General features: G+C 42.4%; 1 protein-coding gene across 1 annotated transcript; it reads right to left on the reverse strand.

Annotated features, from left to right (window-relative positions):
• Positions 1 to 13,383: 13,383 nt before the first annotated feature.
• Tex101 (testis expressed 101) lies at positions 13,384 to 15,534 on the reverse strand. Its single transcript, XM_076837509.2, has 5 exons — positions 15,471 to 15,534; positions 15,205 to 15,348; positions 14,879 to 15,076; positions 13,774 to 13,887; positions 13,384 to 13,613 (listed from the first exon to the last, which is right to left on the reverse strand). The coding sequence occupies exons 1-5, from the start codon at positions 15,532 to 15,534 to the stop codon at positions 13,384 to 13,386; spliced, it is 750 nt and encodes a 249-aa protein (XP_076693624.2).
• Positions 15,535 to 16,650: the final 1,116 nt, after the last annotated feature.

Genomic DNA, 16,650 nt, shown 5'->3' on the forward strand with positions numbered 1-16,650 from the left:
CTCTTTATCTATTTATGCTTTTCTTAATTTGGGGCCTTTATCTCAATGAAGCATTAGTTTTTAAATAAAGATAGAGATGAGGACACCCTCCCAAGACCTTTTGAGCTCATTTCAAAATTTCTTCTGGTGATTCTTGTATAGACCTCAGGCCTCACAAACCTGGGTTCCCTCCTGGTCACACGCATCTCGTGCACAGAAGCCACCAAAACATCCCAACAGCTCCGTGAAGCTGGGACTGTGATTATCTCCATTTTATAGAGGAGGGAGATTCTAGTGATTTGCACAAACCAGTTTCCCAGAAGGTTGGCTGCTTGTAAAAAATCATCAGAACAGATGGTTCTAGAACTTCCCTGAGAAGAGTGAACTAGCTGGGCTGTCATCAACGGATTAGACACAGCTGACTTGGCACGGGGACCTGAGGCAGAGACCAGCCAACTCCCATCTCTCCCACACCCGTACCTCCGTAGAACTGGGGGCTGGGCTAGGCTGCGGCTGTCATCTTACAGTAAATTTGGGTGTGGGATTTCCCCTGGTTCCTGGTCTCCCAGAGTGACCTCCCTGCCCTCCAGGTTCACGGGCTTTGAGAGGCTAAGTCTATAATAACACCCATGCTTCCACAGCTACTGTGACGAATCCAAAGTGGCAGATGTGTGTCTTTCAACCCTCCCTCTGACTTGTCACTGAGGACCTTTGGATTTCCCCCTGTGGAGACCGTGGCTGGAAGATTTATCATTCTTCAAGACGCACTGGATTGGTAATTAACTTCTCTGCATTTTACCAATCAGAGCTCAATTTTTTTGGTTCTTGGTCTCTGAACTGTGAGAGAGACTGGTATTTCCCAATCATTTGGTGATGTTGTTCTGCCCCAGAGTAAAGACCCTGGCGCAAATATTGGGCTTTTGCAATACTGAGGGTCCATCTTGCTCATCACTGGATCCCTGTGGATGTCCCCAGCACTGACCATCAGATCTGAAACAAATATCCTGTCACCATCTTGGGGCTAGAAAGAACATCATCAGCCCATGCCCTGGCACAGGGCTGGGCAGCCACCTGGGCCCACCCACCTCCTGCCAGGGCTTGGTGCTTCTGGTAAGAGGCAATGGGCCTCTTACAGCTTGGGTCTTGAGGGGTCCCTGTTTCCCAGCCATGAGGGGAGCAAGCCTGTCACTTGCAGGTACACCCCACTCCTTGCTGTCTGAGCTGCTTATCTCCTGCTCTCAGAGTGGAGCCAGATGGTTTGGTTCCAAGTATTCCCTCCACACTAGTGAGCATCCCTGGCCTCAGACTCTCTGAGCCTCATTCCCCTCATTGTAAAAGTGGGGTCACTACAAGCATTACTATACGTGGAGGAGCTCTCAGGGTGAATAGGGGCATACGACGAGGGGACACATGTGAGTATCCAGCACATATGGGCTCCTACTGTTATGGCCATTTGCAAGGGTGGTTCCTGGGCTCTTAAGAGGAGGGACGGTGCCCTTTCAGGGAGCTGTGTGTCTCCCCTGGTGTCAGAACCCCCTGAATCCTACTCTGTGCTGTTTTTCTTTATTTTCAGGCCAACACCCCTCTGAGGAACCCAGAGCCTGTCTGGGGAGGAATTTGAGTCATAGGTTCTTGAAGGAGATCCCAGAGGACTCCCAAGCTCAAGAGGTGGAGGGGTGGTGTGGAGGGGTGGGGGTGAGAACAGTGTTTCTTTTTTTCTTCTCTTTTTATTATAGAAAATTTCAAACTTCACAAAAGTAGGGAGAAGAGTACGACAGAACCCCGTGGACCAATCACCCAGCCACTCTTATCTATTTTTCCAATTAATCAACCCCAAACAGAGCGTCTACATTCTGAAGAACAAGAACTTGTAGTATGTGTCTCTAAATGATGAGAATTCTTAAAAGAAAATAACCACAATATCATTATCAGACTGGAAAAAATAGATAATAATTTGTTAGTATAATTGACCATTTGGTCAGTATTTAAAATTTGAATGTAAACTTAAATAACAATTCATAGCCAGGCCTGGTGGCTCATGCCTGTAATCTCAGCGGTTTGGGAGGCTGAGGCAGAAGGATCACGACTTCAAAGCCAGCCTCAACAACAGCGAGGCACTAAGCAACTCAGTGAGATCCTCTCTCTAAATAAAATGCAAAATAGGTCTGGGAATGTGGCTCAGTAGACCAGTATCTCTGAGTTCAATCCTTGGTACCAAAAAAAAAAAAAAAAAAAAAAACAGATAAAATTATTAATCCTCACGTTAACCAGGATTAAGTCTCATTTTTAAAAATGAAGAACCTGGGGGCTGGGGATATGGCTGGGGCGATGGCACGCTCGCTGGCATGCGCACAGCGCTGGATTCGATCCTCAGCACCACATACAAATAAAGATGTTGTGTCCGCTGAAAACTAAAAAACAAAAAACAAACAAACAAAAAATGGATATTGGAAAATTCTCTCTCTCTAAAAAAAAAAAAAAAAGAAGAAGAACCTGGGGCACAGGGATTATGTAGCCGGTCTAAGACCACATAGCCTATCAAGGCTGACTTGCTCCCCACAGTCTGTCCACAGCACCCACCAGGTTAGAGGAGCCCAGCTGGAATTGGGCCATTGACACAATGAAACATTTTGCAGCTCTGAGAAGAGGAGGCACTCTGGGGCTTAATGCAAAATGATTTCCACTGTTGTAATGGAAAGTGATAAAGCAAAGTGTAAACCATCAGTGTAAAAACAGGAATGAAAGAATGTGTGCCTGTGATCATGTATGCGCATCACCTGTGTGAATGTGCATAAACAGATGTGTGTTCATGGCCACCCATGTTTGCATGTATGGTTGTTCATTCACATGTGTGTAATTGATATGTGTGATGCGTGGATGTGTGTGCACATGTGTCCTTGAATATATGTGTGTTGTGTGTATGTTCACTTGATGGATTTCAGAAGCCGTTGGTTGTGATTGCCTCTTGGAATTCCTACAGCAAAGGGAAGGGGAATTTTCATGGCCTTTTTGTATTTGTAGAATGAAAAAAAAAAGATTATTAAAACATAACATGTAGAAAAGGGTGTGTACACAGCAATGAATCCTCACCAACCAAACACACCCGTGTCGTTGTGGAATCAGGCAAGAATTGGCAAATGGAACTCAAAGAGCGGGAGAAGCCAAATTTTAATTCCCACTGGTGGGCCCAGTGGAGATCAGCACTCCAGATTCTGAGCACCCCTCACTAGTTTTCACAACCTTTATAGGCTAACTAGTGTCATAAATTTTCTAGTCTAAAACAATACATGGTTGTGCACAAGCTTTCAAAAAAAAAAAAAAAAACACGATATATGATTGTGTGAAAGAGTTTTCAAGCAGGAAGTGCGATAAGGGAAACTGGCCAGGAGCCTTCATAGGGGCTTTTACACTTCAAAGGAAAGTAGTTAGATCCTAGGGAAAGTCCTTTACCATCCAAAAGGTAAGAGTGAATGGTGCTAATTAGGTTCCTTGAAAACCAGCTTGGGGTGGGGGGACCCTAGCTTTCCAAAGCATTAATTTTCGCAGAGAGTGTCCTTAGTTTATTTTAGTATTCGGGCCTGGGTTAGTCCCCCACTACATCATGAGCTTGGAGGTCACCAGCCCCTGGGGCTATAGGAGGTGGCAGAGCATTAGGAGGTGGGGCCCAGTGAAGGAAGCTGGGTAATTGGGGGTGGCCCATGAAAGGGTTGGGACACTGTCTCTTCCTTTCTCTCTCTTGCTTTGTGGTTGCTGTGAGGTGAGCAGGCGTCCCCTGACATGTGGTCCCACCATGATGTACTTACCATGATGCACAGGCCTAACCCATCAGGTTTTCTTTCTTTCCTTTTTTGTATTGAAAATTGAACTCAAGGCCTTGCATATGCTTAGGCAAGTATTCTATCGCTGAGTTACATCTCCTGCTCTTTTAATTTTATTTTGAGATAGAATCTCACTAAATTGCTCAAGCTTGTCTCAAGCTTGTGATCCTCCTGCCTCATCCTCCCAAGTAGCAGGGATTACAGGCATGTACCACCATGCCTGGCTATCTCAGGCATTTTGTCACAGAAACGGAAAGCTAACACCCAGGCTATGTTCTAAGACTGACCTATTTAACACTCACAACAACAACAACAACCCTACAAGGTTTGTACTATTATTATTTCCACTGTGACACAGAGAGGTGAAGAAACATTCGTAAGACCACACAGCCAGGAAATAAATGGAAGAGATGGGATGTGAACCCTTTGTCCTTAAGGGTTACAGTGTTCCAAAGGGAGTCCCGCATTATCACACAGTGTTCTCACCCAGGCCCCCATGCTCTCTATTTCCCAACCATACAACCCTCCTCTTTCAGGGACATTTCTGAATGGGTCCTGCTCCTTGCTGCTGGTTTTCCCAGAGGACTTGGCTGTGGAGAGCTGAGGGTGGGGAGAGAGCCACCTGGTGGTGAGAGAAGGGATCTGAGCACCTGTGCCCAGTTCAGTCCCTGTAAGTTCCACCAAGCCAGACCTGCATTCCAGTGTTGGGGGTATCTTCAGAGTACCAACACACAAGACAACATCGCAACTTATCTTTTTAGTATTGAGGTGTAGCAACACAAACTGAAGTATAGACCTCAATGAATTTATATCCAGTCATATGTCACTTAATGACAGGGATAACTTCATAGAAATATGCCATTAGGGGATTTTCTTACTGTGGGAACATCATAGTGTATACTTACACTAGCCTAGATGGTGAAGCCTGCTACACACCTAAAGTTACATGGGGTGTGTGTGTGTGTGTGTGTGTGTGTGTGTGTGTGTGTTGTGGTGGGTGGTATGATCAGCTTTCTGTCCCTGTAGAAAACAAAAATCCTGAGATATTAACTTCTAAAGAGAAAAGGCTTATTTTTGTCCAAAGTTTGAGAACTTCCAATCCATGATCCGGAAGACCCATTGCTTTAAGCCTCTGGTGAGGGTGCCAGTTGGCAACGGCAGGGCTACATGGCAGGGTAGACTGCTCACCTCATAGCCAGGAAGCAAAGAGGTTAGATAGCAGGAAGGGGACAGGGTTCCACAGTTCTCTTTGAGGGCACTCCCCCAGTGACCTAAGGACCTCCTATGAGGTTCCACCTCTAAAAAGTTCCACCACCTCCCAGGAGCTTCACCTTGGGGACCAGGCCTTCAACAGGTGAACTTCTAGTGGACATTCAGGATCCAAACCGTAGTGATATATATGGTATAGCCTGTTGTTCCTGAGGCCATGACAACAAAACACAGACTGATCCAGCTGAACAGAACATAATGCAATCAAGGGAGGCAGTGAGCGCCCAAGGCACCAGGCCGCTGCCAGCAGAATGCAGCAGGCTGCTTTCTTTTTCTATTTTTCAGTATTGGGGATTGAGCCCAGGGGTGCTCTACCACTGAACTACATCCTCAGCCCTTTTTAGTTTTTATTTTAATACAAGGTCTGGCTAATCTACTGAGGGTGGACTGGAACTTAGGATCCTCTTGCTTCAGCTTCCCCAAATTGCTAGGATTACAGTCATGCACCACAGTGCCTGTCCACCACGCTGTTATAGGGTTAAAAAAAATTAAATACCTACAAGAGTACACCCTGACAGTATGAAGTATAAGAAAAATATCAATACAGTCATCTATTCTCATTGTCAAGTATGATGTACTATAAATATTTCTTGTGTAACCCTTTTATACAACTGGTGGCATGATAGGTTTGTTTATACCAGCATCATTATAAACGCATGAGTAATGCATTGTGCTCTGACATTATGACAGCTACAATGTCATAGGCAACCAGAGTTTTCAGTTCCATTATGATCTTATGGTACGAACATCATGCATGTGGTCTGTCACTGCACACAGTAGGGCTAATAATCTTCTCCACACAAATCACATTAGCCTGAAACATCTGTACCACATACGGGCTCTTTGGGAAGCTTGCATTTGGAAGCATCAAAAGATACCTTTCTACTCTGGGTAATCCCTCTTTGGTAGACAGAAACCCAATCAAGAAAATTCATGAGGTCAGTATAGGGGGTGATATGGGTACAGGTTAATCCCTAGGGAGATGTCTCAGACTTTTTGATTAGTATCAGGAATGTTCCATTCCCTAGAAGAGAAAAAATTCAGTGTCCACCTCTCTTGCTGACTTGAGCGTTGCTCCAGGCTATGGGAGTGAGTGCAGGTATTCAAAAAAAAATTCCTCTTACTTTTTGTTGCTGTGGCCTAAATACCTGACATAAACATAAACAACTTACAGAAGGAAACGTTTATTTTGGCTCACGTTTCCAGATCTTTCGGTCCATGATCAGTTGGCTCCATTGCTTTGGGCCTGAAGTGAGGCAGAACATCATGGCAGAAGAGTGTGGTGTAGGAAAGTTGCTCAGCTCACCACAGCCAGGGAGTGGAGAGAGAGAAAGGAGGAGGAGGAGGAGGCGGCCAATGACAAGATACAGTCCCCAAGGGCATGTTCCCAGAGGTCTACCTCCTCCAACCATGCCCAATCTGCCTACAATTCCCACCTTCTCCAATTCACAGATGAATGAGTGACATATAATCTTACACCATTCCCGTATCAAAGATCCATAAGCAAATGGTGGAAACTTTACTGACTCATGATATTTAAATACAACTTCTGACCAACCAACGGTTGTCTCTCCACTAAGCTGTACTAAACCAGAGGGGATTCCTGAAGCCAGGTTTAAAAGAAAAACAAGAATTCTTAAAGGAACAACTGAGTTCAGATATCAGCAGCCACGTACTACAGAAGAGTAGGCTCCAGAAAATTGATTCAGTCAAGTGGCCAAACAAATATCAACATAAGCAATTCTGGGTTTGGGTTGGAGGTAAAAATCAAGGGTGATTGGGCTGGGGTTATAGCTCAGTGGTAAAGTGCTTCCCTAGCATTAGTGAAGCCCTGGGTTCAATTCTTAGCACCACATAAAAACAAATAAATAATCCAGGGTGATTACAATATATTATCTAAAATGTCCAATTTGGGAGTAGGTGATGGAGTTCACTGGTAGAGCATTTGCCAAGCATGTACAAGGCCCTGGGTTTGATCCCCAACTCTGCAAAAGAAAAAAAAAAAAAAGGAATAGGAAAAAGTGATCCTTTACAGAGGAGGTGGAGCCATGTTGGTCTCCATTAAAATTTTAAAAATGAAAATGAGGGTGGGGTGTGGATCAGTAGAGTGTTCTTGCCTAACATGCAAACATGAGGAGAGACCCTGGAAAATAATGTTTATTCCTTTTAAATACAGGTCTTGATGAACATTTGGGTCATATACAGTTTGGGGCTATTATGAATAAAGTTGTTAACAACATTTGTACAAAAATGTTCATAATGCAATCTGTTTTCATTTCTCTTGGGGGATACCTAGGAGTTGAATGGATACTGGGCCATATGGTAAAAAACATGTTCTTTAAAATTTTTTTACAAAACTGCTAAACTATGTCCTAAGGTGGTTACATCATCTTATATCCCACCCATTATGTATGAGTTCAACTTTTCCATATTCCTGCCAACACTGCGTACTGAAAACTACAGAGCAATGCTGAAACAAATTGAAAGACAATTTAAATAAATATGGGAATATACTGTGTTCAAGGGTAAGAAGATCCGGGGCTGTTAAAGTGTCAATTCTCCTCAAATTACCCACAGATGCAATGCAATGCCAATCAAAATTCCAGCAGGGAGACTAAATGATCCTAAAAATTCATTTGAAACACACAGGAACTGGAATAGTAAGAATACTTTACAAAACAAGAACAAAGTTGGAAAACCAAAAGTATCTGCTTTCTAAAAGTTAAAAAATAATTTTTTGAGACAAAGTCTTACTATGTTGCCCAAATTAGCCTTAAATTTGTGATCCTCCTGCCTCAGTCTCCCAAGCTGTGAGTGCCACTGTGCCTACCCCAATACCTGCTCTTAAGACTTAGCATGAAACTACAGTCATGAGATATTATTGGCTTAAAAATAAACAAATATGTCAATGTGACCTTGGCTTGGGCAAAGATTTTTTACAATACTGAAAATATGATCCATAAAGTTGATAAATTGAACTTTATTAAATTTAAAACATCTGCTCTATGAAAGACACTACTAAGAGAATAAAAGGACAAGATAAAAAGTAAAAGAAATAATTTTCAATAACATACCTGGAAAATAATTTGCATCTGGAATATATGAAAAATAATCAAAATTTAATGCCGCAATTAAAAATGAACAATATATTTGAATACATGTTTCATATTTGGGGAGGTACCAGGGATTGAACTCAGGGGCACTCAACCATTGAGCCACATCCCTAGCCCTATTTTGTATTTTAATTAGAGACAGGGTCTCACTGAACTGCTTAGTGCCTCGTTTTTTGCTGAGGCTGGCTTTGAACTCAGGATCCTCCTGCTTCAGCCTTCTGAGCCTCAGGGATTACAGGGGTGCACCACCATGCCCAGCTACATGTTTCATATTATTTAGGCCTTTGCTGTTCAGTATAGTAGCCATTAAGTGTAATATTTACATAAGGATATTGAGCTCCTAAAATGTGAAATCCAAATTAAGATATACCATGAGTGTAAAACACACACCACATTTTGAATGCTTAACATAAAAAGAAAGTAAAATAGCTCATTAAAATGTTTGCTTTGATTACATGTAGAATTGGTAATGTTTTGGATATGTGCAGTTAAATAATATAATCTATCATTTTGCATTTCAAGAATGGTATATGAGGGCTGGGATTGTGGCTCAGAGGAAGAACGCTTGCCTAGCATGCGGAAGGCACTGGGTTTGATTCTCAGCAACAAATAAAAATAAAGATATTGTGTCCACCTACAACTAAAGAATACATATTTTGGGGAAAAAAAGAATGGTATATGAGGCTGGGGATGTGGCTCAAGCGGTAGCGCGTTGCCTGGCATGTGTGCGGCCCGGGTTCGATCCTCAGCACCACATGCAAACAAAAGATGTTGTATCCGCCAATAACTAAAAAATAAATATTAAAAAAAAAGAATGGTATATGAATGGATTCATACGTGTGTGATCTTTGAGACTGACTTCTTTCATTCAGCATAATGCTTTTGAGATTCATCCAAGTTTTTGTTTGTATCAGTAATTCGTTTCTTTTGTGGAGTTTGTTTAACATTCCCCTGTGGTAAGACATTTTGGATGATTCCAGTTTGGGGATATGACAGATAATGATGGTTTGAACAATCGTGTACAGAATTTGCATATGGTTTCATTTGTCTGGGATAAATGCCCAGCAGTGTGAGTCCTGGGGAGTAAGGTAAGTGTATGTTTAGTTTTAAAATTAATGGCCAAACTATTTTCCACCGTGGCTGTGCCATTTTTACATTCCCACATCAGAGGGAGAGGTCCATTTTCTTAATTCCTCCCCAGAATTTGGTAGAGTAACTTTTTAATTTTAGTTATGCAATGCTATTTAGGTATGCAGTGCTATTTCATCATGATCTTAATGGCTAGGGATGGTGAAGCCTTTCCATGTTTTTATTTGGCATATGTATAGCTTTTTCAGAGAAATGCCTTTTCATAACTTTTGCTAATTTTCTAACTGGAATTTTTTGAATATGTAGACTTTTGAGATTTCTTGTATTCTAGATATGAATACTTGTCAGATAGGAGATTAGCAAATATTTTCTCCCAACCTGTACCTTGTTTTCTCGTCCTTTTAAGGGATCTTTCACAGAACAAGAGTCTTTAATTTTGAGGTCTAGTTTGTCAATTTGTAGATTGTACTTTTGGGATTGTGATATATTAGAACCCTTTGCCTACCTGAAGTTCATGAAGATTTTCTTTTATGTTGTCTTCTAACAGGTATATAGTTTTTTTTGTGTTTAGGTCTATTTTCCATTTTTAGTTAATTTTTGTGTATGGTGTGAGATCAGGGTCTTACCTTATGCTCTTGCAGCACTATTTTTAGAAAATACTATCTTTTCCTCATTCTGGTTTCTTAATCAGCTCTTGGATTTTTAAATTTTCATTTCTTCAGTTTATGTTTGATCTGCTCACCTTTTTCTATTTTTTTTTTACATATGGAAGTTGGTCATTAATTTGATAAGTTACTTCTTTGCTAACATAGTTATTCAGTGATCTACATTTCCCTGGGTACTACCCTTGAAGCATCTCACAACATCTGATATTTTGTGTTTTCATTAACCTTAAAACGCTTTCTGGAATGCTCTCTGGTCAGGGGGCAGGCGCCAGCTCGTAAGAGGAGATGACTCAAGTTCTAGGGCTATTACCATAGGAGTTCAAAGAGAGAAATATCTTAAAATTCAGCCTTGAAGTTCAAAGCAGGCAGAGATGATAGTTCTAAAGACCCAACTTTTGATTTGCAAGAAATGGGATTTTTGAGTTTCACTCTATGAATGAAATACAAGGTGACTATTGCCACAAACAATAGATTTAAGAAATGCAATAGTGGTATGTACAAAATTCTGGGATCTAGGCCCTACCTCTTACTTAGTTCCTTGAGAGGAAACAAGTTCCTATGAAGTTCTCTTTTCTCTAGACCTTTAGGAGAATTTTCATCACCTACATGGAGATGTCACGGCAGCTTCAGATTCCTGAAGTTCCCTGAAGGGACTTGAGAGCAGTTGAAAGAGAGTGTCTTCTGAAAGTGCCTGAGAGGGATGGCAGAACTTAAAGGGCCCATGTAGATTCTCATGGATGCCTAGTCAAGGTCCGCAGATTCCATATCAGCAGGAATAGAAGCCAAGTACCACGCTTCAGTAAGACCTTGGACATGAGTAATGAAAAGAGCACGAAGAAACAAACCTAGACCGCTGCCGTTATGGTTTGGATATGAAGTCCTCTAAAGATTCACGTGTTGAAGGCTTGGTCCCCAGTACAAAAATGTTCAGAGGTGGGGCTTTTGGGAAGAAATTGGATCATGAAGGTTCTGATCTTTAGTGGACTGATAGCTGGATGGACTACTAGGAAGTAGTAAAAACTATAGGCATGTGGGACTTGGTTGGAGGAGTAGGTCACTGGGGCCTATATCATGTCCCTGGTCCCCAACCCCCACCCCCAGTTCCTGGATATTGTGAGCTGAACAGCTTTCCTCTGCCATGATCCCTCAGCCTTGAAGCCTGGCCATCATGGACCAAAACCTCTGAAACTGTAAGCCAAAATAAATATTTCCTCCTTTAGGTTGTTTATATCAGGTGTTTTGGTTATGGTGACAAAGAACAGACTAACACAGTCACCTCCTTCCTATCAGGACTGTAACAAAAAACTATGAATGAAGTCACTGGAAGGAAAGCCCTGAATTAACTGAACTTAAATCTGAATTAACTGAGAATAATACCCTGTTGTGACTGGGTTTATTCAAATGATGAAGTCTCTATCTTCCATCTGGTAGAATGTGGGATTGTGATAAAAATTATTTAAAAATAAACACTGTATTAAAATATTTTATATGTTTTAAAAAGTTATGGCTGGGCACGGTGGAGCACACCTGAAATCCCCGCAACTCAAGAGGATTGCAAATTTGTGGCCAGCCTCAGCTACTTGTTGAGGCCCTAAGCAAATTAGTGACGCATTCTCAAAAAAAAAAAAAAAGGGAGGGGGCTGGAGATGTGGCTCAGTGGTAAAGTGCTTCTGAGTTCAGCTCCCAATACAAAAAATAAAAAAAAGTTTGTGCCCTTGAGTTTGTGACCTGAATATTTGTATAAACTGTAAAAACTTCTTTGGACTATGATAGATATATTTTTAAAAAACTAAACAATTCATAGACTGAAATTTTGAAAAATCTGTGTGCTTTCTGCATTCACTAATATAGCAGCTCTTGATGAAAAATGACTATTTGTCTTTTTTTTCCTCTTTAAACTCTGAAGTTAATTCATTGAAAAAATGCACCTTCCTCCTTTAGAATGCTATATTAATGTGAAATAATTACTGGTTTTGTACTTCTTTCTGATAATGTCCTTCCCTGGCTTTTTTCAATAATGTCTTCTTCCTGCTCCCAAGTTTTGCACTTGATTGTATGGTTAGTCTGATTTAAAATGTTTTGCCTTATTTCTCTTCAACATTTGCATATATAAACTGAACTTGATAATACTGTACATAGCTGTCTGAAATGCCAGAATGACTAGACACTCTTCCAAGCTTTTCACAAAATATGTTTTGTCTGTGATTACCATTTAACTAGTAACACTGGCTAATAGATGACAAAAAATTCTCATTTGTTTTCACATTAAATTTGATCTAAAACATGTTTGCACTTTGTTTTTTTTGACTTGTTTTTATTAACACTTATTGGCATATTAAATGTCATTCTGAGTTTACCTTTAAAAAAGAAAACCATTTTCCTCTATGAACTATCTAGTAGTTTTTGTGTTTTTGTCCCCACCCCCATCCCACATTTTACTTTCTCTGGACACCTCCTGTATGATTTGAGTCTTCTATAGTTAAGACTTTATGTATTTTTAGTCAAGCATGGTGGTGCATGCCTATAATCCTAGTTATTCAGGAGGCTGAAGCAGGAGAATCTTGAATTCAAAGGCAGTCTCAGCAAAAAGTGAGGTGTTAAGCAGCTCAGTGAGACCCTCTCTCTAAATAAAATACTAAAATAGGGCTGGGGATGTGGCTCAGTGGTTGAGTGCCCCTGAGTTCAACCCCCAGTACCCCCCAAAAAAGATTTTATGTATTTTTTAGTAATAAGTAAATAAGCAAACGAGAATTTTCCAAATAATATCTTCCTCCTAAATCCCAGGACCCCATTCATCATAGTCTGCCAAACCCTAATTTCTTCCCAAGTTCTGTCTGTCTATTGAAGAATCATTAAGTAAACCACAGAGAAAGGAGAAAATGCTTCAGAGCAGGCCAGAGACAGACAGGACATAAGGAGATGGGCTCATTATAATCAGGGAATTTAGAGTCTTGACTTTTCTCTTCTGCCTTCCCTCCTAGGAATATATTAGAACCATAAAGCCATTAACTTTGGTTGTAAGATTGTGCTAGAAGGATTCTGGAGGAGGCTAGTCACAGTCCAGCTAGCAAGAGAAGTTAGCATATTAGAGTAAAAGGAAAGTCAGACTTCAGGTCAAAATATCTAAGTTCATGTCTTGACTCTCTCCATAGCTCTGTAAATACAAACAAAAACAAACAAGCAAAAAAACCCCTCAGTTCTAAGTTTTCTAGGTCTCATATTTCCTGTTTGGAAAATGTATGAGTTGAAGACAAATTTTATTTCAGCACTAAAATTCCATTTCTAGTCTTGAGGTATTCACAAATCACAATGGAAATTTTATTAGACATGTCAAATATATCCACAGCCTCTCTCTCTGTTCCCCTTCAAATCTCTACCTTCAACTGATGACCAGCAGTCAGAAGCCTCACGGTCAAAAGTTTCCTGAGACTCAGGAATAGGAATGCCTTCTCAGGAAAAATGGATAAGTGATTGCAGCAGTGTTGGGAGCAATAACGCTAAACACCAAACTGAAACGAGAAGCCAAGTGGCTCCACTTTCAGTCTTTCGGGATTGATAGACAGACTGATGAGGACACACTTCCTTCACTGCCATGGGTCCGATTGATGAGATTCTGGCCATCAGCCTGCAACCAATTATGCTTGTACAGCCTTTGACCTCCACAGATGATTCCATGCTTCCTATGGAACAAAGGATGGGGAGACAGGAATATTTTAGGAAAGCAGAGGAGAAGCCAATCCTCCCTCATCTTTGAAATTCTGAGTGCCAGCCCCTCTCAGGATCTACTCAGATGTCTGGTTTTCCAGCTTCTGACACCATCAGATGTTCATTTCACTTTACCTCCACTGAGCTCAACTTTTCCTCGATAGCATCGATTTGTACCATTGGGGCAAGGCAGAGAAGGAGCATTTAAACAGGTCCCCAAAGCTATACAGGTTGGGCAATGGAGGGTTGCTGTCGTACTGGTGGTCTCTAGAGGGGGAAGAGAAGGACAGTTAAGGGACATATCTCACCCACCTCTGAAGGATTCTCTCCTTGCTGCCTTCCTTTCCCAAAGCCTTTCCTGACTATGCCACTCTAATCAAGCCCATTACTAAAGCCTCCCCATCCTTCCCCAGCTGATTTTGTGTCAGAACCCCATCCACATTACTTCCAAATTTTGTGCTTAGGTTTAAAGATAGATGAGAAGGATACAATTCTAGCATCATTGTTTATAGGGAGAGAGACATGTAATTAACTGCAACTCAGTAGGTATTATGTTCAAGGTATAATGGCAAAGGAATGGAGGAAGACCTAACTACCTAAAAAAATTAGGTAAATATTTTCAAAGAGCTGAAACTTGATTTAAGAGGAAGAATGAACAGACGTTAGCTATGTAAAAATGGAGTTTTGGTGGGGGTAACAAAAAAGACAGCAAGGACAAAGTTCAAAAGATGTGAACCAGCTTGGTGGATTTGAAAAACTGAGAAACTTCAGGGATAATACTCAGTAGGTAGGCACAAGTATAGCTGAACTGTTTTTTTTTTTTTTCTTTTTAATGGCCAGTACCACCTCCATTGTTGAGGACTGAATATTAGCCCCAAATAGAACACAATAAATGAAAGAGGGAAATGAAGTGAGAAGATAGACAGGGTCAGATTATTATAAGCTTTGAGGTTGAATTGGGGAATTGGGCTGTCATCATGCAGCAATGAGGAACTAAAATTGTTAGACTGACAATAAATACTACCACCCTACTCAAAAAAAGCAACAGATATCTTGTTGCTTCATAAATATAAATTCAGTTTACACTCCAGCCTTCACGATGTCCTACAGCTCTACTCTGAGCATTGCTTAGACCACAAAGGTAACTGTTTAGAGAAAATTAATTTTACTGGGAGGTCCTTTTGTGCATGTACCACTTGGTCAAGTAAGAACACAAAGAGGAAAAAAGATACAATCTCACCGACTTCCAGGGCATCTAATGTCTTTTGTGTTTTCCAAAAATCAACTATGCTTTGTCGGCTGTTGCAAAGTGGATCCTCACAGTAGCTACTATAGGATACTGCAGTTAAACCAGGAGATGGAGTGTGCTGGACAAATGTCACTGCCTCCATCAATTGTGCGAAGCAGCCCTTAGTGGCCAAAACGGCTGTCTTGTCCCCTGATGAGAGAGGAGGAAAGAAAAATGGATGGCAGGCCTCATGCCTCACCTGGCGAAGGGGAAACAGCAGTGATATGGGCAAAATAACCCTCTCTCCCACCCAACCAACTGCTCCACTCTTTTTTTACCTGCTGTAATCATTAATACACTTTCCTGGCAAAGTTCTCCATTGTCACAAGTCTCAACTTTCTCTGTGGTCCAGTTAAATGTGTGGGCTGGATCATCTTCTATATCCATATACACACCCTTGTGACAATACAAATGTTGGGCCACTGGAAAGAAAATGAGATGAAGATAACCCTTGCCCTTCTCTCCCTTCTCAAAGTGACTCCCTTTTCACCATAAACCCATCCTCTGTGACCCAGGGGCTCTTCTCCCCACCCCACATACTTACAGGTCAAGGAGGAGACTCCTAGGAGAAAGAGGAACAGGAAATCCTGGAAATGGTAGGCTTGCATGGCTTCTTTTAGAGAGGTTAGGAAGAACTGATCAAGATCTGTGGTTTGATATAGAAAAGGTAATGTCTAGGTTTTTGGCAAATACTGCTTTAGGGTAGATTTATGGTATACAAGATTATGACCTCTGAAGTCAGTCTGCCCTAACTTGTGAGTTTAAGAAAGGTGAAAAGTTTATTATGCCTAATTTCCGTGACTGTAATTCCCAGACCCAACCACCCATTCCCTATGACTAAGAAGTCTGGCAACCCAATACCATTAAACTACTGGATCTAGGAGTCTGGGCCCAAAAACTCCTTTTCCCTCAGACTCAGGAGTCAAGTTTAAATCAGTATTTTCTCAAGGACTTAATATGCCAGCCTTCAGCCCCTAACTCCATCAGAACCCAGGATTATGAGACACCAGCCCTACCTTACCTGGGGAATCCAGAAATTAGGGTTGCAGTGGTTCATTCCCTCAAGACCCAAGATTCAGAGCCCCCAGCATCCTCCCTCAGATGGAGGAGTCTGAGCTAATAACCCCGCCCCCTCAGACCTAAAAATCCAACCCCCAGCCCTCCTCCCTCAGACCAAGCCCTCCTCCCTCAGGCTCACCCCTCCTCCCTCAGGCCCAGCCCTCCTCCCTCAGCTCACCCCTCCTCCCTCAGGCCCAGCCCTCCTCCCTCAGCTCACCCCTCCTCCCCCAGGCCCATCCCTCCTCCCTCAGACCCAGGGGCCAGCCTAGCCCTCCTCCCTCAGATCCAGGGGTCCAGTCCCAGATCTTCTTCCTCAGACCTGGGAGTCCAAACCTAGCCCTCCTCCCTCAGGCCCAGTCCTCCTCCCTCAGACCCAGGGTTCCAGCCCAGATCTCCTCCCTCAGACCCAGGGGTCCAGCCCAGCCCCCTCCCTCAGACCCAGGGGTCCAGCCCAATCCTCCTTCCTCAGACCCAGGGTCCAGCCCAGCCCCCTCCTCAGACCCAGGGTCCAGCCCAGCCCCCTCCCTCAGACCCAGGGTCCAGCCCAGCACCCCCCAGACCCAGGGGTTCAGCCCAGTCCTCCTCCCTCAGACCCACCCAGCCTCCTCCCTCAGACCCAGGGGTCCAGCCCAGCCTCCTCCCTCAGACCCAGGATCCAGCCCATC

The sequence above is a fragment of the Callospermophilus lateralis genome, chromosome 18 (assembly GCF_048772815.1).
Source record: "Callospermophilus lateralis isolate mCalLat2 chromosome 18, mCalLat2.hap1, whole genome shotgun sequence".
NCBI lineage: Eukaryota > Metazoa > Chordata > Mammalia > Rodentia > Sciuridae > Callospermophilus > Callospermophilus lateralis.

Coding starts and splice junctions, on each gene's coding strand:
- Tex101 (XM_076837509.2), bottom strand. CDS start 15,534: ATGCAAGCCTACCATTTCCAGGATTTCCTGTTCCTCTTTCTCCTAGGA. Junction 15,077..15,204: donor TGTATTAATGATTACAGCAG/GTAAAAAAAGAG, acceptor CTCTCTCATCAG/GGGACAAGACAGCCGTTTTG. Junction 13,614..13,773: donor AAAAGTTGAGCTCAGTGGAG/GTAAAGTGAAAT, acceptor TTTGTTCCATAG/GAAGCATGGAATCATCTGTG.